The sequence below is a fragment of the Caretta caretta genome, chromosome 1 (assembly GCF_965140235.1).
Source record: "Caretta caretta isolate rCarCar2 chromosome 1, rCarCar1.hap1, whole genome shotgun sequence".
NCBI lineage: Eukaryota > Metazoa > Chordata > Testudines > Cheloniidae > Caretta > Caretta caretta.
The window spans coordinates 173,226,002-173,253,791 of NC_134206.1; the positions used below are offsets into that span (position 1 = coordinate 173,226,002).

Below are 27,790 nucleotides of genomic sequence, written 5' to 3' on the forward strand. Positions count from 1 at the left end.
CACCTTTCATCAATACTAAAGTAAACAAATAACCTTTAAAATCTAGCTGATTTGAAAAACTTAGTTCAATTCACATTTTAAAACTTACACTTTTCAGTGTAAGAAAGTACGTTAACAACAGGAGCCAGGAATTTGGCTAGTTGAAAAAATGTGAGAAAATTTTTCAGGAGTTGGTGCTTTGGCAGAGATAGTGATCCTGTGATGTTAGAGGCAGATTGGTAAAAGTATTTAGGTGCCTAAAAGAATGCAAGTAGGTGCTTAATGAGGTTTTCAAACTTGTTTATGGGAGTTAGGCACAGAGGTGTTTTTTGAAAATCCCACAAGGCATCCATTTGCAACTTTACATGCATAAATACCTTTTAAAAATCTAGCTCTTGGTCCTTAGAGCTAGTATCACAGAATTGTTCTGTACAAGCTTCTTGTCCTTTTCCTTCATAATACTAGTGTACAGCAATGCTACCTTGGTGCTCTCCAGCTAATTTGTATGAGCTTGGCCGGGGATGAGGAGGAGGGTTAGAACAGAGGGAAATCTAGTGGTCCTGTTCCTACTAACTCACATAAGTGTTGCAGGACCGGGTCTTTAAACTGTAAATACTTGTTTGTTTATTTGTGGATCTTTGAAATAACAAAAATCATCAATAGCATTTCTTTTAAGAAGGTATGATGCACTTGTCTAAACAGACAGTATCATTCTATTGTCAAATTAATTTATTTATTATTCTGCACTGAGTTGAATAGCTTGTCAGTAGTCATTTCTTAATTAAAGTTATTACTCTTCAGGTGATTAGACAGACTTCAATCTGAGTAGCCTTCAGTAGTTTTCTTTCCAATAACAGTCTAAAAATTAACAATCAAGTTTATACTGTGGGTGGGATTCACATCTTTTAGGTGCCCTGCCACCAAATGGAACTCCCAACCCTGAGTTATATGCCAAAGCCCTGTGTATATGTATATGCCCTATACAATACACAAGGAGAGTTAGATGCCTACGAATGGGACTCATAAAAGCCAGCACACTGAATGGGTAGCTGTCTAAGCTAGCCAACAGGAAATGCCTAAGTCCCACCCTTCAAAGGGAGTTAGGTGCCTCCCTCCATTTGGGATTCACAGTGTAAACCCTCTCCTGAAGTTAGACGCGTAAAGCCAGGTGAGTGTATTTCATAGAAAACCAAGGAGGGGAGGGGTACTATCCTTTTATCCAAAATTCAAGTGGTTACAGCACTCACCCAGACTGAGGGAGACCTGGCTTCATATCCCCACTCTGTCTGCCTGGAGCAGGGATTCAATCTCCCACCTCCCAGGAGAGTGCCCTAACCACTGGACTATATGTCTCTCAATCTCTCCTGCTGAAGCCGTTCTAAAGTATAATTAAACAGTTAAATTTAAATAGTCTTCGGAACGGGGGATGAGAATCTGGGTCTCCCACCTCCTATATGAATGCCCTAACCACTGGTTATAGAGTCACTGTCTCTGTCCCAAGAAACAGGTCACATATTCTGTCCCCTCATTTTCAGAGGCCCTTCACATTGTCAAGCTGGTGGGGTTCCACTGAACAGGGGTAGCAGGATTTGGGTGGAGGTTGTAAGGGATCATCACTGACTGTGCTTTAAGCACAGCTCCACAGAGGTCCAGACACAGGACAGGAGATGAGCAGGGATTAGGATGGTGGATCAGCATGGGGAAGATCTATTGACCATCTTCTTGCCCCTTCAGAGTGAAGGCACAGCAGCAACAGAAGCTGCTAATTCCCCATGTTCTTTGGAAAACTAAACCTTGGAATTAAATTTGGCCCTGTAAGAGTACGTCTGCACCTCAGCTGGGAGAGTGCCACCCAGCCGGGGCGCACAGATTAGGGCTAGGTTTGCTGGTCTCAGTCACCATCTTTGCCGCAGTGCTAACACTGTTATTTTTTAGCAATGTTAACTCAAGTGAAGCTAGCTTGACTCTGCGTACCCGGGCTGGGAGGCTCACTCCCAGCTGCAGCGCCACCGCACCCTGAGGGGAGTGAAGCTTCTCTAAAAATAGGATGAAGGTTCCTCTGGAATACATTCAAGTCATTCAGAGCTTTCATTCCACCACACTCTCAATGGGCCCCGCTGTGTCTATTGAATATTTTTGTCACATATTGGTTTTCATCACTAAGATTATAGAGTGTGATGTCTTAATCGCGGGTTCACTTTAGTTGTATTAGAGACTGTGGCTCCTTAAGTCACTTTATCATGTGAAATATATTGAAACCCCAGCTGGGACTTCACACATTGCCATTTCCGTTCCTGCACAACACTGGGATACATATCACAGATGGTCCATCCTTACAATGATTTATTTGTGTGTATATCATCTCAACTGTTTTGGCAGCACTGGATGGGATGGGGCGTTTGCCTGGCAAAGACTTTCAAGTGGGTACAATATTCTGATCAAAGGGATCCAACTGTGATGAATACTTCTGCAATATTTTCTAACAATGGCACATCTGTGTTTATTCATATGCAACTGTGTATTTTCTGACCCGAGAAGTGGGGAAAATACAACAAATGCCATATGGTACTGTATGTAACATCAATGGAGTGATGATGTGTTTCTCTATAATACAGTGGTATCTGATCTTTCTGCATTTTAACATGGACCCTACACAAAGTGCAGAGGAAAGACTGTACAAACGCTAATCTAACATCTCTAGATGCAGACTATGTAGACATTACCAGTACTTAAATTATACTTTCATTCTCATTTAAACCAAACCAGGATTAACATATAAAATCGAGATATATCGCATATCTTCATTTACAAACTGCAGCTTCTATTAGAGGAAATTACTTTCCCCTGCAGTTTTAAATTTTGGGAGGTTTCAAAATGAGGGCAGCTTCTGTATCAGCACAATAGAACAAAGGTAAGCTCAGGTTCCTTGCTACAACTGCTGCTCATGATATTCTACTGCATTATTGTATATCTCCGACTAGCACACACCAAATCCTCTGACGAGGCAGATAATCACTTGCTAACAGCCTCCTAAAATGATGAGAATAAATGATGGCCAACCTGGCTGCAAAAGAGATGTTATAGAGAAATTAACTTTATTTGGCATGTGTGTAGGGAGTGATTCTTAAAGGGTATTTGTACTTGTCAAATGGATGAAGGGGGGGGGGGTGTTTTATTTTTACCTTTTGTGGCTACCAAATGTGGGTAGCTTCCATTAATAACTGAATGGTTATGGTATGGCTAATAAATGGGGTGTTATTAAGAGAGTGTTTCTTCCCTAATGAGCTGTTTGGGGCCTGAATCTGGACTCATTTACACTTGTGTAAATTAGGAAGTGTAAAACAGGTGTAAAGTCAAAATGAGTACACATGGTATCCAGACAGGAGGCTATGTATGGCCCAGATGAACTCAATATACTTGGAAACAGGATCAACTGTCTTCATTTACTAAATAGATTTTGAAAACAATCACATCAAATGTTCTCTCCTTTAAGGATGTCTGGCAGTAGCTGAATAAAAAAAAGCTTGCTAAATACCATTTATCTGCATGAAAAAGGTTTGTTCCAATAAAATAGCAAATTGAAATAAATCACTTAGAGAGCTTCTCAGACAGCCAGTACATAATAGTTCACTATATTGCAATCTTAATCTGCATCCCTAAAAATTCAAACTGAAGAAAACATTAAGCCTGGCAGTTCACAATCAAACACGTTTCAGTCATCATGACAAGGAGTGTACATCTGCCAGAAGCAGGAGCTGCTCAAAAATGCACAAGACAGTCCTAGACAATTCCACCTCATGATGGATGCACTCTATACTGAATGTTGCTAAAATCTGCATGCTATTACAGTCAGATTTTTAAAGGAGGCCCATAAAACACACCTTAAAAGCATCATGCATATCTGTTTTTCTGCACAAAACCCTACATTTCAGAAGTCTGCTCTGAAAATGTGGTCCTCTACGTTAAGGTGTAGTCTATGATGGGTAAATGCCAGAAGATAGAGTGCATATAGGGCTCCAGTCAGGAATTTAGGAAACATGGGGTTTAATACTCTGCTACAGACTTCTTGTGCAACCTTGGGCAAGTTACTTAGCCTCCCTGTGCTGCAATTTGCATTTGTAAAATGGGAATAATAGCACTTCCCTACCTCAGAGGGATGTTGTTAGGATAAATACATTAAAGACTGTGAGGTGCTGAGGTACTTCAGTTGATGGGGGGCATAAAAATACCTTAGATACACGGTTAAAGCAGCAATTTTTTAGCCTCTCATTTTAAGTCCAATTTTAGTTGAAGGAAAGCTTGCCTCCTGCAAAAGTTTCCAGATACACAAAAATCTTTTCTCTCCAGTCTACAATAATTCTTTGATCATATACAGAGCTGGGAGGGAGAATTTTTTGGACATTCCCAAGCCAGACACCAGAGCAAGTTTTTACCTCGTTGTTGGAGGAAAGGAAGAAGCCAGAAAGTCGCTTCCCCCTCTCTCTATTGTACTCTCTTACTGGCCTTGTAAGAGCCAATCACAACTGCTGTCCCTGCCTGCATTCAGAGGACAAAAGTGCTTAGAACAATTGTTCCCAAACTTGTTCCGCCGCTTGTGCAGGGAAAGCCCCTGGCGGCCTGGGCCAGTTTGTTTACCTGCCGCGTCTGCAGGTTCGGCCGATCGCGGCTCCCAGTGGCTACAGTTCGCTGCTCCAAGCCATGGGAGCTGCTGGAAGCAGCACAGGCCAAGGGACGTACTGGCCGCCGCTTCCCACAGCCCCCATTGGCCTGGAGCAGTGAACCGCGGCCACTGGGAGCCGCGATTGGCCTAACTTGCGGACGCAGCAGGTAAACAAACTGGCCCGGCCCACCAGGGGCTTTCCCTGCACAAGCGGCAGAACAAGTTTGGGAACCACTGGCTTAGAAGCATGGAACATGATGAAAAATCGGAAAGATGGACTGTTTAGTTTAGTGAAGGAGACATGCTAGAAGTATACAAAATGATTAATGGTAGGGAGAAGGTAATCCAAGTGTTCCTACTTACTATTTCTCATAAGGGAATAGCCAATGAAAACGAAAGGCAACACATTCAGAAACAATAAAATGATTTGTTTTTAAACACAATGCATCATGTGGAACTCATTGCTCCAGTACAAAAGGGAATCCACAATTTTAACAGGAGAAGTCAAAAATGGATTAGTTATTTACACATAGAATGAGGACATCAACAATCACATTAGATAGTTTGAAAAAAAGAATATAAATCCTCATGCTAAAGGGCATATAAAGCCATCATTTGATAAGGGTTAGAAGAAATCTTGCCCTGTCGGCAAGTTAATCCATAATTGTCAGTTGCAGGGATTCTTACCCTTCCTCTGAAACAACTGGCACTGAGCACTATTGGAGACAGGGCACCTGATTAGATACAGTATGGACATTGCTATATTTCTGACTCCCTATGCTGCAAATTACTGAGGATTTTCAGAGGCTAGTGTTAAAATCAAGCCCCCAGTTCTTTAACAATCTCTGCATCAACTTAAAATGCAGCTAACACCAGTTAAAGAGAAACTAAATAAACAAACCAAAGAGAGATTAGTAATATAACCAACAATAATGTAATATCCCCATTTTTGCACCACAAAGACTTCAGTGTTGCTGCATGCATTTCAGTACTGCATAGAGGCCACAGTCAGAGAGCAGGGCTGTACTGAGCTAGGTACTGTATCAACACTATGAGAGGCAGCTGCTGCCCTAAAGAGCTTACCATCAAAATAGGGGAAACAGATGACTGGTAAGACAAAATACCATCAAAATAGGGGAAACAGAGGCACAAACAGGTGAAGCAGTGTTGCCAACTCCAACAATTTTATCATGAGTCTTCTGATATATGTTGTTTTTCTTAAAGCCACAGGCTCCTGGAGAGAAACTCTCATGAAAAAAAAGTTTATTTCTAGCCCTCATGGGGGCAGAGAAAGGCTCAAAAGCCAGAGATCAAGAACCCCATGATGATTATTTGTAAAATATCACGATTTTAAAGCTAATCTCTTGTTTGGGAGGGCTGACTCAAGATTTTTGAATGCATGTGGTGGGCTGGCAATACTGTGAAGTGACTTGTCCAAAGTCACCCCACAGGTCAGTGGCAGAGTCAGGAACAGAAACCAGTTCTCCTGAGTCACAGTCAAGTGCACTGACAGCTAGACCATACTACCTCAGTTCTACCAAATTCTAAACAACCTTCTTTGTGTCTGAGAGGGAAAAAAAATATTAACTGTATAAAGGAATACAGACCACATTTCACTCACAGTTTTAATACCAGCAATACTAGGATGAGTCCTGAATATATGAATCAGTGGCTCAGAGATAACGTTAAATAAAAGAGGAGACAAAGGGCAACTTTGCCATTATTAAATGCAATGTTTGAGTAACTTCACCATTCATCAGGGTTGCAGCATGGAAGAGGTGTGTGTAGAGTAATTCCTCCCTCCCCCAGATGGTTTTTAATAAATCAAACTATAGCTCCCTATATAATCCTGTCAGTGCTCACCAAGGAAACTGGTCTGGGATGGACCAGTACTGAGCTGAAAGTCTGCTAAGGAAAACTTTGGCACACTCTTCTCTTTGAGCAGCCCTGCCTCTAATCAAGCAGGAAACAGGGACAGGATGAGAAATTGCAAACAGGCAGGAAAAAAAATCAGTGGAGAGGTCCAGATGAGTTCCCCCAGGAAGGTATGAAGTATCAGGAGCAATTTCCTGCAGTAAAGGTTTGCAATAAAAAGTTTGTACCCAATAAGAATTTATCTTGAATCTGCACACAACTAATTCAGCAGCACGGTAAGCCATGGTTTGTTAAAATACCAGTCCTTCTATTTCACTCAATTCCACAGCCCCTGGTAATCACAGCAGATTGTTTTACTTTATTTTCTACCTGCTGTTTGCCTCAGCCTCCTGCCTTCCTCTATTTATTTCCTATTTCAGCCTTCATCCTCAATGCCCCTCTTCCCAACTCCCTTGCCCTTGTATTTGTTCATCCCCTCTTGACAACCTCCACCACCTCTACTCCTCCCCACAATAAATTAATGAACCAAAAGGAAATAAACAGGTTTAGTCCCCAACATAATTATTACCCTGTTTGCTGTGCTTGCATAGTATGTGCTTGCATGTCATTTTCTCCATACCCTTTGTCTGGTGTGGTGTGGTGTGGTTTGGTTTATTTATCTTACAAAATGTAAGGGCCAAGCACCATGTCTTTCTGTGTGGTAGGAAAGCTCCTAACACAATGGAGCCACAATGCTGAACAAACCGTGTGGGTGTTAAAGTGCTACAAAAAATAATAGCTTCGTTTCTCTGTATGTACCACTAATCATGATCCATTCACCTTAGGGACAGGAGAGGAAAACCTAGCAGGGGCCAAGAGTACTTACCAGCTGAAAAGCAGGGAGACACACCGGGCAGTAACTGTTTACAAAATGGCCCCTTTAGGGCTGCCAGTCTTTGGCTCTGCCAAATTTAAAGGGCCAGACCCAGAAACTCTCTGCAGGAAAAGTAGCTCTAATAAGAGTGTAATCCTGCACTAGGGACATGTAGAAGGAATCAGATAGTTGCCAAGAAAGGTGTTTCTGGGAAAGGAGCTGTTGCTTCTCAATTGGTGTTTCACTGGGTATTTGTTGTGACACTTGATAGGTTGCTAGGGCCATTGGTGGGTGGTGTTCTCTGGAGAAAAAAAGATGTATTTCTCTGTATAGCATGTTGGCTGGTTGTTGTCCTTCATACTAGAGGTGGCAGCATTTCAGGGATGTACTATGTATAGAGAGAATAATCTTGCTATTCTTGGAGTTAATGGTAAATCTTCAATTGAGGTTAATAGTTTAAGCACTTTGGGATACTTTTGGATAAAGGTGTTATATAAAAGTCATTATTATTACTAAAAATAATCTGGTTTGACTTTTCCAGTTTACCAATGGACTCTTATTTATTGTGGCTCCAAAAATCAAGACTGATGGTCAGACCTAGATTCAGGGTATGCTTTTTTTCATCCTCCCAGTTAAGAGTCATCACTTTCAAAGGATGCAGTGAGCTAGTTAACCCTTTTGTGATTCTTTATACTGCAGGAATGTTTAGAGGCTCCAGCAGAGATCACTGCCATATTCAGTTAGGTGCTGTACATACATACATATAGTGAACAACATTCTCTGCCCCAAACAGCTTACATTCTAAGGCCTCAACCCTGCAAACCCTTATACACATGCTTAACTTTAGTACTGTGAGTAGTCCCATTAAAATCAATAGGGCCACTCATGGTAGTAAAGTTAAGCATGCACATAAGTGTTTGCAGGATAGCCAGACAAAAGGTGTGAGTAAAGAAACATTACTATCCCCACTTTACAAATGGAGAATTGTGTCACAGAGAGATTAAGTGACTTGCCCAAGCTCACAAAGGGGTTCTGTAACAGCACCAGAACTGGAGCCTGGATCTCCCTAGTCTCAGTCCAGTGTCCTTTTTGTTGATTTGATATCCCTCTATTTGCTAGCAAATTATGAATTAGGACCTGCTTCACCTTTTAAGTGTACATGGTAATACAGCTTTACCGAGAAAACAAACATAAGACAAAGTATCTGAGTGATAAAACTTCACTGAATAAGTTTTCATAGCATTGTGTGGACTTGTATTGGTGAATGCCAGGGACGTAACCTTAAAATGGTGGAGGTGAAAAGATAATCTTCATCTCAGTCACAGACAGCCGGAGTAAAGATATTTTCAAGAAGAAGACCAACTCTTTTACTTGAATTCTAACAATATATACACTTCTCACCTGAAAACAAATCTTCTCCCTGGTTGTCTTTCAATATCACCAAAGCGCTGATGATTATTTTTAACATCCGCTCTCTTCTTTTTAGGCAATATTAACATGAAATTCAAAAGTAACCCACCCCGTAGTTCCTATTTACTCTCATATTTCACCACTTCTAGTACCTCCCTTTCATTTTGATTCTGCAGATTTAGAATGAGATCTTCAAAGGCACCCAAGTGATTTAGGAGTACAACTCTCATTAAAACTCAATCTGGCTTGAAACCCTTAGCTCCAATCCTTCAGTGAAGGTTACTAGCATGGACACTGCCTTGGCACGCCACATGGTGCAAGGGTCTGCACAAGCAGATTGTGGTTCAGGATCAAGGCCTTAAACTGTTTCAGCAAATACAAGTGTGTCTGTTTAACACTGCCAAGTTATCCACTAACTGAAATTAAATTAACTAGTGGGTTTCTCTCTCTCTCTAAGAGGATGTTTTGATCAACAGCATTAGAAAATATTTCTCACCCTACACTTGGGAGTCAAGATAACTGTCTACACTTTCAGCACATTATAACCTGTCTACTGCATATGCCCTTTTAAAAATATAGGCAGTACAAAATACTGCAGCCAGACATGTCATGCATACCAAGAAATCCAAGCACATTACGCCAGTCTCACAATTAACACAGACTTCCCATTAGGGAATGAATTGATTACAAAATTTCGCTGAAGACATAAAGAGCTGTGCATAGTAAAGCTCCATCATCTATCACAGGTGTAGTTCTGGCCTACTTATCACAACATATTTTGCAATTTATTGGAAGGTGGCCTTTTAATTAAACTTGCTGTTTGTCACATGCAAGAAGCCTTTTCAGACCAGACAACCTTTTACTTTCTTTTTAAGACGGCTGTATGTCTGAGTCCATTTACAAGAGGTTTTTTCAATAGTTGTAATGTTTATTTCTTTTATTGCATTGGAAAGTGTCCTAGCAGTACATAATATTGTCCTTCTGTAAAGTGCTGTATGATAACTTGGTCTTATACTATGTGAGTGATTGCTTTTCTTCCAGAGGTGAACGAGGATGTTCAAACACAAGACTTGTTTGTTACTGAGCTAGCCCATTAAACACCTCAAAGAAATGCCCTCTTTGGTCTGAGATTATTAAGAAATAGAGTGTCCCTCAACAGAAAAAAATGAATTCTGGTAGATTCATTAAAGGAGCATTGTCAGGTCCAGTCTGGTCCAAATTTTTATCATGTCAAAACAAATTTTACAAAGCTAACTTTCTACTCTATTCTTGTCGCTGCAGCATCTTTTGCTGCCTTAATCACATAACTAACTTCTGCCACATGTGGTTCATTCTGTCTCTTCAGCAGAATTATTGCTATGATGATTTTTTTAAAATTCCAGTAAAAGACTATTTTTTGTTTAACAAAAGATTATTCTCCTACAGTGAATGAAACCCAAAGACTGTAGTACTGTGCTAAAGCACAATTCAGGAAAGCATTTTTAACAAGAAGAGCACTTAAATGTGTGTATAACTCCAAGCATCTGCTTCAATGAGACTCTGGCTATGCCTGCCCTTACAGTGTCATGAAAAGTATACACTATATGTGTAGCTACATGCCTCAGTGAAAGGCTCCCCTTCAGTGTGAAAGACGTACCCTTCAATGGGTCTTAAGCACATGCTCACAGTTACACGTGTTTAAGTGCTGTCCTGAACAGGGATGGACTTACACATATGCATATGTGTTTTCCTGTGCCAGGAGGATCCAATTCCATGTCATCCCAAATGTGAAACTGACCAGTCTCTAAATAGAAAAAATATATATATTTTATTGTGCTTTCAAGTTTTATTATAGTGTCATTAGTAACACAGTTGAGGAAATTGTTCTTGTCAGAATATCTGACAGTGTTCTCCTAAGTAGCACTCAATCATTCATGAAAGAAGCCATCCATTCTCCCCTACCTGCATCTTTTAACCATGTGTAAAAGGTTTGAGAGCCATGAAAGCATGGAATATAAGAGCAGAACTGAAAAGGACAGAAAAGCTAAGGCTGGCTATACAGCTGCCATACAATAGAAATAGGATATTAATAATAGAAAGTGGTTTTGGGTTTTCTTTTTGGCTACAGATGAGGGGAAGGCTTGTCTTGTGGTTAAGGCACTGCACTGACTTAGATGCAGGATATTTGGGTTCAATTTCTGGCTGGGCTACAAACTTACTCTATTACTTTGTCAAGTCATCTAATTTCTCTGACGCCAGATCAGGGGGTCGTTAAGCAGTGTTTTAAACTTTTTTTTAAAAAAAGTTAGGCACATGCTTATATGTTGCTGAATCTGGGCCTCAGTTTCTCCTCTGTGCAATGAAGATAATAATACTTTCCCCTTTGTCTGTCTTGTCTATTTGGGCCCTGTTCCTGCAAACATAGAGATGCTTAATTTTGCGTATGTTGATGGTCTCATTGATTTATTAAGTCAGCACATGCTTAAGTGTTTGCAGGATCAGAGCCTGGCTGGGTGGTGGTGGATGCAGCTGTACTTCTGGCTAAGTCTATGGCTGTTCCTAAGTATGAGCTCCAGACATGGTCATTCGTAGGGGGGTAGCAGCAATGCTTAGGATCCAGTGGGGCTTAGGATGCTGACCTTTAGGTGCCAATAGGCCAAAAAGCAGGGATCACAGGCACCAGGGTTAGGCAGCAGCTTAGCGGCAGGTTTGAAAATGCCTGTGATGCCTAATTGGTAGACTTAGACACCTATCTGCCTCTTTAGGTACCTAAGTACTGTACTTTCAAAAATCTGTCCCTATGCTCTTTGGGACAGGGCTATTTCTTATCATGTGCCTAGCACACAAAGGGGTCCCATTCTTGGTGTTACTGTAATAATACTAATCTATGCTACATTTGAGATAAAAGGAGTATCGTACACTGTAAGTTTACTGGGACATTTCTTAAATCATGTATCTTATTTTTTGGCAATACCACACAATTTTGGTTTGTTTCAAAAATACTGTAAGGCTTTAAAATGTTCTGAAAAGGTGAATGTCCTTGAATTAATCCTGCCTACAGAATCAGCCCCTCACTAGCTGATAGACACTTAGCAAAAAAATAAATGTAAAATGCAACACTTCATGAAAGTAAAAGTATCTTTACTATTAATATACAAATGGTGAAGAGTGACAAATAATTGATATACTTTAAGCCATACTTTCTATGTCTTTCATAAATACAAAACTTCAACATTTGCAGTATTATTAATTATTATTATTATTATTTTTACAGTTTAGATATATATATATACAGCATTTCATAGGGACATAAGATTTTGAAACAATAAACAAACTAGCCCCAGTAGTAGCTAACTCATCAATATATAATTCAGATGGTATATACTATAAGTGGGCTGTTGACAACGTGTGGAATAACAAAAACAATATATGGTATCCCTTAGCTTATACTGTACACAGCATACAAAATACATACCAAGTGCTCATTGTAGCAGGAAAGCTATTTTTTTTAAAGTCTTGTCTAAATAATTTACATATTTGTAGCGAGATCTCTATACCATGAGCAATAACATTTCCTGAAGGAATAAACTGTTTTGTTTTATTTTTTGTACTGACTTATATACATTCTGAGGGTTTATTCTCCCCCACTCCCACCCATAGTTTTCTTTATTTTTTAAATATAGCCTAATTACATGGTAAAATTATAGGGTCTATCTGGGCTAATGTTCTCCCTTCGGTAGCTTTCAGAATTCAAAAATCCCCTGATTCGGGCTAACCTCTTCAGGGGCCTCTTCTGGTTTAGCAGCTCAGTTTCTCTGCCACCACCCTATCTTGCTGCAACCTCTCATCTTAGCAGCTGCTCCCTCTTCTAGATTGATCAATCCTTTATACCAGCTGCCTCTTTTTCTGGCTTTCCTTATTTTTGTCAGCTTTCTTGCACTGCATCAGGTCATCCTGCCATGTCTCCAATCCCAACTGTAATTTAAAATCTGTCAATACAAATTTGGGAGACCATATTTATTTCATTATCTTGGGCTAGAAAAGGCAAATCCGAGTTTGAAATTCAAACAACATTGGGTTCACAATATCTTTTAAGAGGAAAGATACATTGGTAAACTACAATCTTTAAAGGGCCTGATCCAAAGCCCATTGTAGTAAGTGGAAAGACTCCAGTTTGTATCAAGCCCAATCCAATCTTCTATCAATTGCTCATTTACATGTATGGTAGAAATTCTGCAAATCCTTTAAAACTTGGTGGTTTTCCAAAAGCAATCAATTTGATTAGGTGCGTCCTTAAAATTATATTAATATCTGAAAAATGTTGCAGTGAAGTGTGAAGGGACTTTTTTTACAGGACTGTTAAAAAACAAAAACAAAACAGAAATATTGACTTAACCATGGTAGTTTTCCATTTAGCACTGCTGCCATCTGCAGCAAACCAAATTGAGTTTAAACCTCCCCCCAGAATACGTCTTTTACCTTTCTGCCAAAGTCAGGTAATCACCATTTGTTACTTAGAGAGAAACATTTATTCATCTCCTTACGAACTTTGAAAACATGCTAAGGAATGGGATAAAATTGTGATGCAATTTTGAGATCAATATTAAACCCTAATAAGGAAAAAATTCCCTATGAAGAGAGCCAGTATAAGGCTGATATACCACAAGTCCCATGTGTGTCCTAATGGTATGTCTACACTGTAACTAGATACCTGTGGCTGGCCTGTGCCAGCTGACTCCTGCTCACAGGGCTCTGGCTAAGCAGCTTGCAGTGTAGACATTCGAGCTTGAGCTGCAGCCCAAGTTCTGGGACCCTTCCCCTTCCCAGGGTCCTAGAGCCCAGACTCCAGCTCAAGCCCGAACAAGGGAAGACTGGGAGGGGGACATGATAACAGTTTTCAAGAACATAAAAGATTGTTACAAGGAGGAGCAAGAAAAATTGTTCTCCTTAACCTCTGACAAGGAAAAGAAGCAATGGGCTTAAATTGCAGCAAGGGCAGTTTAGGTTGGACATTAGGAAAAACTGTCTCTCAGGGAGGTTAAGCACTGGAATAAATTGCCTAGTGAGGATGTGAAATCACCATCATTGGAGATTTTTAAAAGCAGGTTAGACAAACACCTGCCAGGGTTGGCCTAGATAATACTCAGTCCTGCCATGAGTGCAGGGAACTGGACTAGATGACCTCTAGAGGTCCCTTCCAGTCCTATGATTCTATAATCTACACTGCCATTAAACAGTCCCTTACCCCAAGTCCTGCAAGCCTGAGTCAGCTGGCATGGGCCAGCCGTGGGAACTTTTAATTGCAGTATAGACATACCCTCACTTCTGATTCTCCAAGGTGATTCAAGTGGGAAGAGCCATGAACACATGTAGAGCCCGTTGAAATCAATAGAAAAATCCTGGCCCCCACTGAAGTCAACTGGATTTTTATCATTAATGTCAATAAAGCCAAGATTTAACTCAATGGGTTTCTACACAGGGATTCCCCTCCACATCCCTGCAAGTCAATTTGTAATATTTGTGTCTCTGGGCTCATACAGTACATACGCCTGGTTGTGGTTTTCTACACAAGAGTGAATTTCACGCAATACCTGTAGAAAATACTCTAAATAAATAAGTTATTTTCAGAGACAGCTATAACAGAGACAGTTAAGCCATGAATATTTCCGCAGGTAACATTCACAATGGTTTTACTCAAAGTAAAATGGTGGGGAAAGATTCCAGGGTTCCTTTCAGATCTGAAAGGGGCTGTTAACATTTTAGAGGGAAAGGGAGGACTAATAACAGTGTGGAGGATCCCTAGATGAATCTCAAAAAAGCTTCAACTTGAGGCATTTGGTCCGAGTACCCCCACACAAGGCAATGCCTTCCCCTACCTAAATCCTGAACACACCATTCTCTACCTACCGCAAAAGCATTTAACAATGGCTCCAGCAAATTAGAACAAAAGTGCTACCTCTCCAAATCTTTTACAGGTTTGGGGTTTTAAATATTAAAGTGAATTGAAAAATATGATTGCCAGCTTAACTTAGATACATTTTACATTTCTGAGGAGGAAATTATATCAATGTAAAAATTTCAAATCTTCTAAACAGAATTAGTAGGCAAATTATTGAAGGAGATTTGTTTTTTTGTTTTTTAATAAAGCAGAGTGGCATGCTATTCAAAGGCACAAATACATCTTGATTATCTGCTCTGAGAAATGGAAAAAATGACATGATTGTAATATTACCGTTCAATGATTGGCACTTAAATGAATAAGGACTTGATCGATTTCATTACCATCATGAAAAGAAAGCCACTTTTCAGATAAACATCAGTTCAAAGATTGAAGATGTCAAGTGAAATTTACTATGCCATGAACTGTTGTCAAAACAGCCTATCTACATGACTGTCGTATGCTAAAGTTGTACATATCTATGAAGAGGATAAAAACTAGGCCCTGATCCCACAAACTGTTCCAAGCAAGTAGAACCTTCTGCCTATGCACATCCCCACTGAAGTCAATGGGGTGCTGCATGGGTGAAGGGTCTGCCCACCCTGCAAAATAGCTTGAAAGATTAGGGCCTAAATAAATTAAGCTTTATCACATCAGGTATTAGCATCAACAGAATAGTAAATATTTCTGGGGCCCCCACGAAAAACAATAAATCATTGGTGAGGGGGAAGGAACAACAAAAATACTCTCCATAATATATATTTTAGAATAAATTGCAAAAATATAATCGCAAATAATTTTTAAAAAAATATTGTGGTAAATCAAAATGCATCTCCTACTTAAAAAAAATCTAAGCAGTTTTCACTCTTTTTCTCTTTATCTGTTGTTGAATAGAGATTGTCTTTGCCATGTTTCATGTAATCTGCCAAGAACTGTCAAAAATTTAAGAGACTTCTTGGCCTCCTTCCCCAAACTAAAACAGTGTAACAATTCAGGTTACTTTTACCAATAGTTATATTCAGTCAACTCTTCTGACATTTCATACTAACACTTAAAATTACTTTCAGACAGTAAAAGTGACATTTATACAGATATGTTTTCAGTCTATAATAAGAAAGAAAAACAAAGAAAGGCTGTTATTCCAGTTCTACACATATCTTACAATTTAAACTACAAGCTGCCCTCATTCGGAAACATTAGCAAAGAGAGATATTTCAGCACATTCTTTCATAATGTAAAAAAACAGTTATAGGTTTGCCCTTCACCTGCATGGCATCGATGACGAGAGCAAGAGAAAACCTATTAATCTTCAAATCAAAGAGTACACTTGGAATAGTCTATCACTAATTTAGCTCCATCTGATTCTCAGACCATCACACAGCACCCCGGGCAAGAGACATAACTTCAGGAAAAATAAATACTTCTGGGAATACCAGTTAATTTGTAATGTAGTGTACTCAGACATGCTTTAGCTCCTATTAATATACTGAACAACAAAATATATTTGTAGGGTGGGGTTTTGTTTTTGTTTTAATTTTTAAAGAGTTGTACAATCCTAGTAATAATAAACATGCTGTATAGAACTTTTAGATTTTCAAATCCCTTTGCACTTGTTTTCCCCCCTTACTTCTCTCCCTGCAATTTAGATCCATATCCAAGCAAAAATTGCCTCCACAGATGAAGAACCAAAGAAACATCCTGGGGTTTGCAGCCACAGAAGCCACTAACAAGATTCAGAGGGAAATAATCCCTTGGCAAGCAACTATAGTCTGGCCTGGATTCTGCCACCCTTGCTTACAGTGCAAATGTACCTTATTGTGTGAATCATCCCATTTGTTTCACACTGGATTATTTGTATAGTGAGGTTTTCCTTAGCATAAGTGAGAGGGAGGAGGGATAGCTCAGTGGTTTGAGCATTGGCCTGCTAAACCTAGGGTTGTGAGTTCAATCCCTGAGGGGGCCATTTAGGGATCTGGGGCAAAAATTGGGGACTGGTCCTGCTTTGAGCAGGGGGCTGGACTAGATGACCTCCTGAGGTCCCTTCCAACCCTGATATCCTATGATTCTATGAGAGTGACGGGATCTGGCACTCTAATGGCAGACGCATGAAGGGAATGGAATTCCCTACTTCCTTGATGAGCCTGGAGAAACTACTGTTGGGGAAGGTGACAGTGTAGAAGGTGGAATACACAAATGACTGTCCCACCAAGAGGATTAACTGACTATTTTCCTCCCTGCTCCATCCCTCGATGCTTGTGCCCCACCAGCCTACTCTTCTACAATTGCTTGAACAGTGCGTTTCCCCTTCCTTTACCTCAAGCTATCTGAATGGTCCAGGATACTGTTTGGTTACACACTCACACAAAAAAAGGGCTTCAGTGGAAAGGTCTCTGGCGCTGAGCATTTTTGCCAGTGGGAGAAGCTCCAGCTGCATGTATGTATTCTGTATGGGGAGTGGTCTGTCAATTACAGATTAGGGGCCAGCCCCACTCACTTTACTAAGGATTCTCACTGACTGCTCAGTTTGAGAAAGACACGAAGGAGAAAATTAGCAGGGTAATTGTGCTGCTACCTGCTCAGTGCATGGGAGCAACAAGGCAGGCTTCTGAGGAGCCACCCCTTCAGCTTACCTTAACCCAGAGGCATTGGCTGAGCATTATAAGTAACAGACTTGCAGCAGAATCATAGATCATCTTTCACAGCCTCTGTATTCCAGTGCTACCTCCACTACCCCATTATTGTCTCATGATTCTGTTTAACCTATTTCCCCAACCATACCAACCGTCTGCCCTGATATCTTGACTCATTGTGCATTCTTCCCTAGATGATGGCCAAGAAGGATTTAAAAAAAAATCACAAAATTGTTGGGTTCTTCTTGACTAATATGTCAATTTTAGAAGCAACCCAAGGAAACGAAGCCAGGGGCCATGAATTTCAGCACATCTGCAGCAAGAGCTCCATTAAACACATTAGTGTTTAGATGAGTTGGGACACTAAATAATAATTCTCCCAACTTACAGGTAATTTCCCACAATTCTTTTTATCATAGTTGACTACAAAGTCATCTGCCTGGCCACGATGACCATATCAATTAAAAGTTACATGATCTTCTCCTAGAGAATGGACAACCAAAGTACTAAGACTATGAACCAAATTTAGATGTAGGTTACGTGGGTGTCACTCCACTGAGTAGAGTTAAACCTTCATATAACAGATCTGTATTCAGTTATGGAGCAGTTCTACAATGGGATGATCCACAACTTGCCCCTGAAGAGCAGATATTTTAGTTAGTGGTCATTTGTTGACTATGTCTGCCTCTTCCAAAGTCAAGGCTTGATTAGTATAGAAGATGATGGATGCTGAGGGCTGGACTGGGCACAAAATGTTATTCCTCCAACTGGTAATAATGAAAAATCCATTGTCAGTAGAGGAGGATTAATTTTTCACCAAAGGAAGAAGATTATCTGATCATAATAGTTCATAGCTATCACAACCAGCATAAGTAAAAGTGATTGTCTTGGAGACTGTGGAGCTTAAAAATATTTAGACTATTGGATACCACAAATTTAATAATTTTATAATGTTCTTAACCATTTAGTCAAAGTTCTTCTCTTCCTCCTTTCTTGATGTGGTTTTTTTATAATACAAAGGATATGCAATTATTATTCCTATGCTACAAAACAAGTGCTGTGTTAAGGACAACTGTTTAACAACATACCTACTGGGTTGGGATGAACAACTCCTTTGTTATACTGAAATGCAATACTTTATTCCTTGAGTAGGTGGTTAAAACTAAGAAGGACTGATATATATATATCTATAAGTACATGGAGGCAACTAAGTTGAGCTCATGTTTATTTTAAGATTTCACTTGAAGCCAAAAGCTATCATAAATCAGTTTTCTTTTCACACAAAAAAACATGTTTCCACATTTTAGTTCACACATGATCTCCCAAACATTAACACAGAATATCTGAAAACTGAGTAGCCTTTCAGAGTCAAACACTCATATAGTTTAGACGAGACCAATTTTTTTTCTGCAAAATATTTTGTTTTAAATCTGTACAATATGTTTATTACCCTTGTACTATATTTAAAAAACAATGTGCAGGTCTGTCACCATCTAATAGTCTTTCTATTTTGTGTCAAATGATAAAATACAGCCAAGGTGGCTATTCAACTTTTGCCAGCCCTCTCTCAAGTTTCATACTGAGATTGATATTTCCCCCCTTCTTCTTTTAAAGGCCACCTCAACCTTTTGTTCTATTACCAGTGGAAACAAATACAGGAGTACATGGCACTTTCTTTCATGTGTTTAGCTTGCATTGTAGGATGTGGAGCTATTTGTTGTATTGTCTGTGGCTGGGGGTAGCTTGGTAAAAGTGGTTTTATAAATAGATCACCTTTGTAATGTAATAAATTACAGTACTTTTTCTGCAGATTCAAATTGATACCAAGGGACTGTGGTCAGCAAGGACTACATACTAAAACATTAACAAAACAAAATAGAGAGGTACTGTAGACAGAAGTAGTTTGATCATATGTACACGTGTACTAACTATTCCAAGCTTAAGTTGCCCAAGAAATTAAGGTCAGCTGTAGAGTTTTGGTCAAAGGGTTACTCCAATCCAAATACTTTTTTCAGACAGCTGAGGTCATCTTTTTATGCTTTGCTATCATCTTCTTTTGACTGGATGATGTCATTAGAAACTTTGATTTCTATAGTTTCTGGATTTAAAGCTTCTTTCCCATTTTCTTCTTTTAGTGGCAGTTTCCTGAGAGAAATGAGAAAAAGCCATGATTTACTTAAAATAATGCAACAAACTGTTTTTTTAAAGAACAATTATATCTGTTATCTGTAGAGTTATATACATATAAAGAACTAAATTATAAGCACCAAACTGTTTTTTAAAGAAAATATAAGTGCAGTATCTATTCATATAAAGCCTCTAAGGGCTAAATTGTGGAGGCTGCTCCCTGCAATGCAGGTAGCTAGTTCATGTGGACACAGGCACTGACTTTACAATGTGCCGGGGGGTGCTCACCCCTGGATCTGCTCCAGCCCCTGCCCCCACTCCACCAAGGCCTCACCCCACCCACCTCTTCCCACCCTGCCCTGCCCCCACCCCACCTCTTCCTTCCCTGTCCCACCCCCTCCCCTGAGCTCGTTGCATCCTTGCACCCGCCCCCTCCCCCCGCAGAGCCTCCTGCGTGCTGCAAAATAGCTGATTGCAGTGGACGGGAGGTTCAGGGAGGGAGTAAGAAGCACTGAGCTGCTTGCTGGTAGGCATGAGACGCAGGGGAGGGAGGTTCTGATGGGGGGCTGCCGGTGGTTGCTCAGCACCCACCATTTTTTTCCTGTAGGTGTTCCAGCCAGGAGTCAGCACCTATGCAGGTGGATGAAGGAGTGTCATGTGCACTGTTACCTCCCTGTGTGGTAGCCTGAGATAGGTATGAATCTGATCCCGTACAACCAGTGGATTAAGATATTTCTCATTAATCCAAACAAAGATTCAGAAATAAGTTGTGCATTTGTTAAAAAAACCCAATATTCTTAGATGATATAGAAGTCTTTCATGCCCTTACATCCAGAGAGTGAAATCCTGGCCCCATTGAAGTCAATAGCAAAATTTGCATTGACTTCAGTAGGATCAGGATATCACCTATCACAAGAAGAGAGCAAGTGTAAAAAGATCTGACAGACAGAGTTTATTTAGGAAGTTTCAGAAAATGGAAGGAAACACCAGAAAGCTGACCAAGGCCCTGATTCAGCAAAGCACTTAAGCAAATGCTCGATGGGACCTAAACACATGCTTAAGTGCTTTTCTGAAAAGGGGCAGACCTAGATCAAACATTTTTGCTAAATCAAACTTGATTTTATAGAAGAATTAGATTTATCTTGGGGGGGGGGGTTGATCTTGTGACTGATCATGTATGCTATATTAAAAAGGGAAATGGAAACTTGAGTCATCATTACAAGTCTGTTCATTATATCAAGCTTGTTTTAATTAACAGTATCTCTTCAGGATGACTGACTACTCAAATCTTCAAGCACAAAACACAAACATTGATCACCGTCACTTCTCCCATTGATGAAAGCTAGGCATGTAGACCTTCAGGATGGGATTTTCCAAAGCATTCACGGCTGACCTAACAATGCATTGGCGTTGCTTCACTAGTGATTCCAATGGAGTAAGAGTTCAGAAAATGCTAAACAATTTTTAAATTCCTTTCCTTAATCTACAGAAAAGATTTTTTTTTTTTAAACAGAGAACATGAGACATCTGATTTTATTCAAGAAAATTGCTAAACTCTTTAGTCTAGAGTGCATTGTACTAGGGGCATCAAGGTAAAGTTCAAAGCCTGTTTGAAGACCCTCTTAGGAAAACCTTATAATCACAGTATCTAATATTAATAAAGAAAAACTAATCCCCCAATCCCTGGTTTTATGAAATTTAGACTTGCTGAATGAACAAGAAAAAAACAGTTTATCAAAAGGTTAAACAATGAGCACAAACTACCTGAAAGACAATAAAGACAAGACAAGGAGGGGATTTGTGATTTTGAAGATGAAAATCTAAAATAATTTTTGAGAAGCTGAAGGAAAGGAAATGCCTCAAAACACAAGTGATTGGGCAACAGACAGATGGATTAGGTGAGATATTAAATAGAAGCTGACTATGCACAAGTAGTAGGCTTGGAGCAGGTCACTAACAATTTCAAACTACTTCAAATAGAAAAGTTCCTGTGACACCATGAATGTAGGGAAATGAACTCCAGATAGTCACGTTTTTAAAGATCAGCATGAGAAGACTGAAGAATGGCTTTAATTACAAAGGAGAAAGAAAGAAACAGAACACTTGACAAATCTAAAGAACCCCTTCTTTGACTTCAAAGTCTTAAGCTTTTTTTTTTTTAGGTTTGATATATACTTTAAAAAAACCCACAACTCCAGTTGTAATCAGTTTAATAAAATCTCACAAGATATTGACAACGTTTAATTTTATTTTAAGTGCAGGCAATATTTTTTGTTGGTTTGGAGTTTTCCTGTATGCCTTAAATTACATTCAAATGTTAATTTGTATTTGCCAGAATTCATATTTTTCCCATTTGAATTCAAATGCTTTTACTTGAATTAACATGAGACAAAAGTAGAAAGCAATTGTTAACTTGTTTTCTGGGCTTGCAACCTACTGTGATGACAAAAAGCCCATGGCTATCTGTAATAATTTTTCGGTTTCCTTAGATAACTAAATAATGCTACCTGTGTAACAGTCATAAAAAGACTCATTTACTTCACTGGGCTTTGGATCAGGCCTTAACTGTGTAATTCCAAAGGTATTACCAATACTAGGGAGATAGAATTACAGAACAATAGTTTTCAACTATTTCAGGACTGTAACCCATCCATCACAAATGACCCATTGGTATGGCAAATTATATTCCAATATTAATATACACGCAATGGTCATGTTGCATGTGTTATTGCATTCATATTACAAAAATAAAATGAAGTACACTTCACTTTTCACAAAGTAACTACAATTGTAACATTTAATTAGTTAGTTCTTGAATTAGAAGTTTGCGCTTGCTTATTTTTGAATATTTCAGAAAGGTTTTAAAAAGGTCACTCGCCAAAGGCTCTTAAGCAAAGTAAGCAGCCATAGGATAAGAGGAAAGGTCCTCTCATGGATAAGTAACTGGTTAAAAGACAGGAAACAGAGGGTAGGAATAAATGGTCCATTTTCACAGTGTAGAGAGGTAAAAAGTGAGTCTCCCAAAGATCTGTACTAGGACCTGTGCTGTTTAACATAATCATAAAAGATCTGGAAAACGGGTTCAACAGTGAGATGGCAAAGTTTGCAGATGATACAAAATTGCTCAAGACAGTTAAGTCCAAAGCTAACTATGAAGAGTTATAAAGGGGTTACAAAAAATGGATGACTGGGCAGCAAAATGGCAGAAGAAATTCAGTGTTGATAAATGCAAAGTAATGCACATTGAAAAATATAAATACCAACTATACCTACAGAAAGATGGTGTCTAAATTAGCTGTTACCACTCAAGAAAGATCTTGGAGTCATTGTAGATAGTTCTCTGAAAACATGAGAACAATGTGTATTGGCAATAAAAAATGCTAACAATGTTATGAACCATTAGGAATAGGATAGATAAGAAGACTGTAAATATCATAATGCTTTATATCCATGATATTGAATATTGCATGCAGTTCTGCATGCAGTTCACCCCATCTCAAAAAAGATATTAGAATTGGAAAAAAGTAGAGATTGGGGCAACAAGAATTATTAGGGATATGGAACATCTTCCCTGTGAGGAGAGATTTAAAAGAATGGGACTGTTCAGCTTGGAAAAAATACAACAAAGGGGGGATAGGATAGAAGTCTATAAAATCATCATGGGTGTGGAGAAAGTGAATAAGAAAGTGTTATTTACCACTTCACATAACACAAGAACCAGGGGTCATCTGATGAAATTAATAGGCAGCAGGTTTAAAACAAAGAAAAGGAAGTACTTCTTCACACACAGTCAACCTGTGAAACTCATTGCCAGGGAATATTGTGAGAGCAATTTGGTTTACACAAGAATTAGGTAAATTCATGGAGGCGAGGTTCATCAATGACTATTAGCCAAGCTGCTCAGGGATGCAACCCCATGCTCTGGGTATCCCTAAGCCTCTGACTGCAAGGAGCTGGGATGGGACAACAGGTGATGTGTCACTCAATAATTGCCCTGTTCTGTTAATTCCCTTTGAAACATCTGGCACTGGTCACTGTCGGAAGACAGGATACTGGGCTAAATGGACCATTGGTTTGACCCAGTATGGCCATTGTTATGTCTTTATCCTGGTGGTGCATAACTGAATTAAGAGTCAGCTGTGACCCATTTTCAATCCCAAACCTATTCAAATACCATGGCTTAATAACTTTTCATGTGACTGATGACAATACTAGCTCACAAAGACATATGATTGTGTGTCGAAGTAAGTAGTTCCTTGCCTTATTAGTGAGAGAGGTCAACCTCGGCACAACTCCAATATCAACCAATGGAAAACAGTGCAATTGGGTTTTTACAGCTGGTATCACATATTAAATTCAATAAATTTGGTCTCAAATCCCATGAGGATATCAGGATCTGCAATATCTCAATGCTAACTGTGCTCAAACCTTTCTTATCCCTCTCACTATGTACAAAGTATTCTGCAAATTTTAATTTCATCTTGGTTCAATATTCAATTAGGATTTCTTTTGTAGATGACAAATTACATCTTTATAATCTTTGGAAAAAATGATTTCAAGACAGAATGAAACTAGGCTGTGATTCTCGGCCCATTCCCCCCACAAGGTTTTTAAATGTTATTATTTCCCCTCCACTCAGTCAAAAATAGTGAAGCATTTGCCCTACATACTTATATTAAGATCATTCAGGAGAAAACATATCTGCCAAGTACTCTGACTTTGACAACTAGCTTTTGTCATTCTATAAAGTGATTTTACTAGAACAAGACTTTGATTTCTTTGTGCAGCCCAAACTCTATTTGCAACACTTTCCTCCTTGAGAACCAGGGTACTTGTGTACAGAGAAGAGTGTAATCTGAGCCTTTTCCATCACCATACACTAGACTTTGAACTGCCTAGCATTAACACTTTTATCCTGGACCCTGCTATGATTGCTTTGTGCTGGTCTGTAGCCACAAAGCGGTTGGAAAGCCTGATTAGCTGACTACCTGAGGATTAGGAAATACCCAGTTAGCATAGGGCGGGTGCATATTTCATGTGCTCTGTGCTGGGTAATAACATGAAAGGACTGCATGTTTTTTAAATTAAACTGACTCTTTACTGAGATAACTATTTGGAGGGATATTGTACCTGCAGCTAGCATTATAACCATGACTGACTAGGTTCTAGGTGATTCCTCAAACTCTTCCTTTCTGTACCCTGGGCTCCTTCCTTCAAGTTCCATGCCTGTTGCTACATCTTTTAAGATTTGTTGTTGTGCTTTTGTGCAAGCATGTGCTGATTTGCTTGGGCCAGAGGTTATTAGTACAGAACGCACCCTAGGGACATGTCCTTTACTGCCAGTCCATTACAGCCTGTTAGGCTTCATAGTCCTTCAAGCTGGCTGGTTTTCAAACCAGTCTCCCACTGGTTTGCGTTACTGCTGTTGGCAGGGAACTTGCTTCCTGATGCTGCTTGCATTCTGTTGGATTGTGTCCTGTTGGTCCTGTTATTCATATACCTCAATTCTTGTGACTCTCCTGTATGAAGTGAGCTTATGGCTGAGGCTCTTCTATATCCTTTTTGTCCTGGCTGTGGCCCAGTCTCTCTCTGGATGTGCTGGCTGTCTGCTGCTACTCTGCAGTTATCATTAGTTTTGGCTCCATCGCTGTCCTGAGTCTGTAGCTACCTCATATGATTGGTGTCCCACTGTAGCCTGGACTGTTGCTTTGTGCTATTACTTTGAGTGGCTATTGGATGGTTGAACCCAGACCTGCTCATCTGTGCATAGTGGCCTCAGGTCCTTGGCTTCTTTGTAGTAGCAGGTTGCCTGCTTAGCTTATCATTCCCTTAACTGTTTCCGTGTACTGTGATTGTTCCTCCACGTGGCTGCAGCAGGGCACCCCTCATCGGAAGCAGAGTCTTGATTCTCCAACCCATCAGCCTCTGTGCTTGGCAATTATGTAGTCCCTGGGAGTGTGTATTTCAATGATACAACATTGCCAGGTATGGATCCCTTCCTGCCTCTTTGCCTTTGCTATCGGGGTCCTGGCTGTCTTTCTTGAGGACTCTGCTTTCCTATTGGTTTGTGGGTACTCAGGGGGAAGACCTCTTGTGCTCAGATTCCCATTTGGTGCTGAATCATTTGAATTCTGCTGCATTATAAGGCATGGTGTCTGGGCCAAGTATGCTCTACCTTACAAAATTCACCTTTCAGAGTTCTAGTCCTCCAGATAGTCCATTTCTCAGAAACTGGAGTAATGATCTCAAACAATTTCTCTCTACAGTTTCATTCTGTCTGGGATCAGACCTCACCTTTATCAACTGTCCCAGTGTTTCAGGCATTATTCTTTGCAGCAATGGGCTTGTTTAGATCAGTGGCTTTCAACCTTTCCAGACTACTGTACCCCTTTCAAGAGTCTGATTGGTCATGTGTACCTCCAAGTTTCACCTCACTTAAATACTTACAAAATCAGACATAAAAATACAAAGGTGTCACAGCACACTATTACTGAAACATTGCTCACTTTCTCATTTTACCATAGAATTATAAAATAAATAAATTGGAATATAAATATTGTACTTACATTTCAATGTATAGTACATAGAGAAGTATAAATAAATAACGGTCTATGAAATTTTAGTTTACATTGACTTTGCTAGTGCCTTTTATGTAGCCTGTTGTAAAACTAGGCAAATATCTAGATGAGTTGTGTACCCCCTGGAAGAGCACTGTGTACCCCAGGGTACACATACCCCTGGTTGAGAACCACTAGTCTAGATGGAGAGTTAGTGAACAGGAAGCCAGGGTACAAGTCGACAGTGCATTAGCTGGCTATGCGGACCCTGGTACCACACACTGAATGTTCCCTAGTGTGCTTTGATCTATCCGGTTTGATCTACTCCTGTTTGAGGCAGGTCTAGACCAAAGCACAGTATGGTACTTTAACTTTGCAATAGCAGGATCGACATGGTCAGTTAGTGTGCAGCTTACTATGTACTAACTCTCCATCCTGCCCCTCCCCACCCACTGCAATGAGAAAGTAAAAAAGCTTTACCTTCATTTCTCATCAAGTCCCCCATGGTCAGCTCTGTATAAAGACACAATTTCTGCTTCTACAAGTCTAGCCTGAGTCTCTCCAAGCTGCCTGTTAGCTCTGTTTCTAGGCACTGCGTTTTTTACCTGTCAATCACTCTTACTTGCTGTGGGTCTCATTAGACTGACTGTCGCCATGTTTCACACACCATGTGCTAGGTAATATATGAGAGAAATCCATGTTTCTTTCAGCTAAAGAGCTTTTTATTAAGGGAACTATGTACAGAGATATTGTACCTGCAGCTAACATCCTAGCCATGGGCACAGACTGACTTCTGGTTCCCCTTCCAAACCATTCCCTCCTGTAATATGTGCTCCTCCCTCCAAGTTCCAGGAAGGTTGGTACGGTGCAGCTGGATCTATGCCACTCTCTTGAACCCCACCCTTTGTGGTGAAGATAATGGTAAGAGGACAGGGCTGTGCCTAGAGTGTCCCTTTGCTACAGCTATTACAGGCTACCAAATGACCCACTGGGGGTCATTGCAGCCTGAGGAGGTTAGAGCACCCTTAAGGGTGCTCTAACTTGGGCTGGAGAGCAAACCAGCTCCCAGGATCGGGGATGGGCAGGAAGTGACCTTTGCCTCTTTCACATCATGTTTTGTGCAGAGTGCAGCTTATCTGGGCTCAAAGATCTAGTCAAACAATTTTTACTGTAGTCTTCAGGATGTTCTGCAATTTGGCTCTTCTGTCATTAATGGCTGGTAGTACGTCCCAGTATACTAAGCCTATATGACTGTTTTTGTGTAACAGTATGTACTCTCCACATTACTTTACACTGCCAGCATATCATTGATGAAGTCCCATCAATTGTGTTCTGTCTTAAGCATTTCTATAATGCTCATCACAGTAATACTGTATAACTGCAGTCATATTACATAGTTACACAGTTATGACATAACACAATTCAGGAACATAGAATTATCCAGTGACAAATTCTGCTGCAGTTGTTTTGTGTTGAAAGCTTTTCACTGATGTATTCCCAACAGAAACGGACTATCTAGACAGGTATGAGTTTTCTATAGCACTCCTCACTGTAGTATCTCAGCTCGTCCCAAAAAATCAAATCTGTATTACAGTGGACCAATAAAATAGTATTGCTGGATATATCAGTTAAATTATCCAGCTGAATGTCTAGTACACACTTTTTTATAGTTGGCCTATTAGCTGAAGTTTGAACTCTTCATACACATGTTATTTAAAAAAGAAACATACTAACATGGTTACCACTCTGAGAATTGATGTATGTATCAGCAAAAAGAACGAG

At 39.8% G+C, this 27,790-nt stretch overlaps 1 protein-coding gene across 1 annotated transcript in view; it reads right to left on the bottom strand.

Moving 5' to 3' along the window:
- Positions 1-11,880: 11,880 nt before the first annotated feature.
- Positions 11,881-27,790, bottom strand: part of NCAM2 (neural cell adhesion molecule 2) — a 551,141-nt gene continuing 535,231 nt past the window's right edge. Inside the window, exon 18 of the mRNA XM_048868296.2 lies at positions 11,881-19,469. Coding sequence (XP_048724253.2) covers positions 19,358-19,469 — 112 coding nt within the window. The 3' untranslated portion in view covers positions 11,881-19,357. The remainder of the gene's footprint in view (positions 19,470-27,790) is intronic.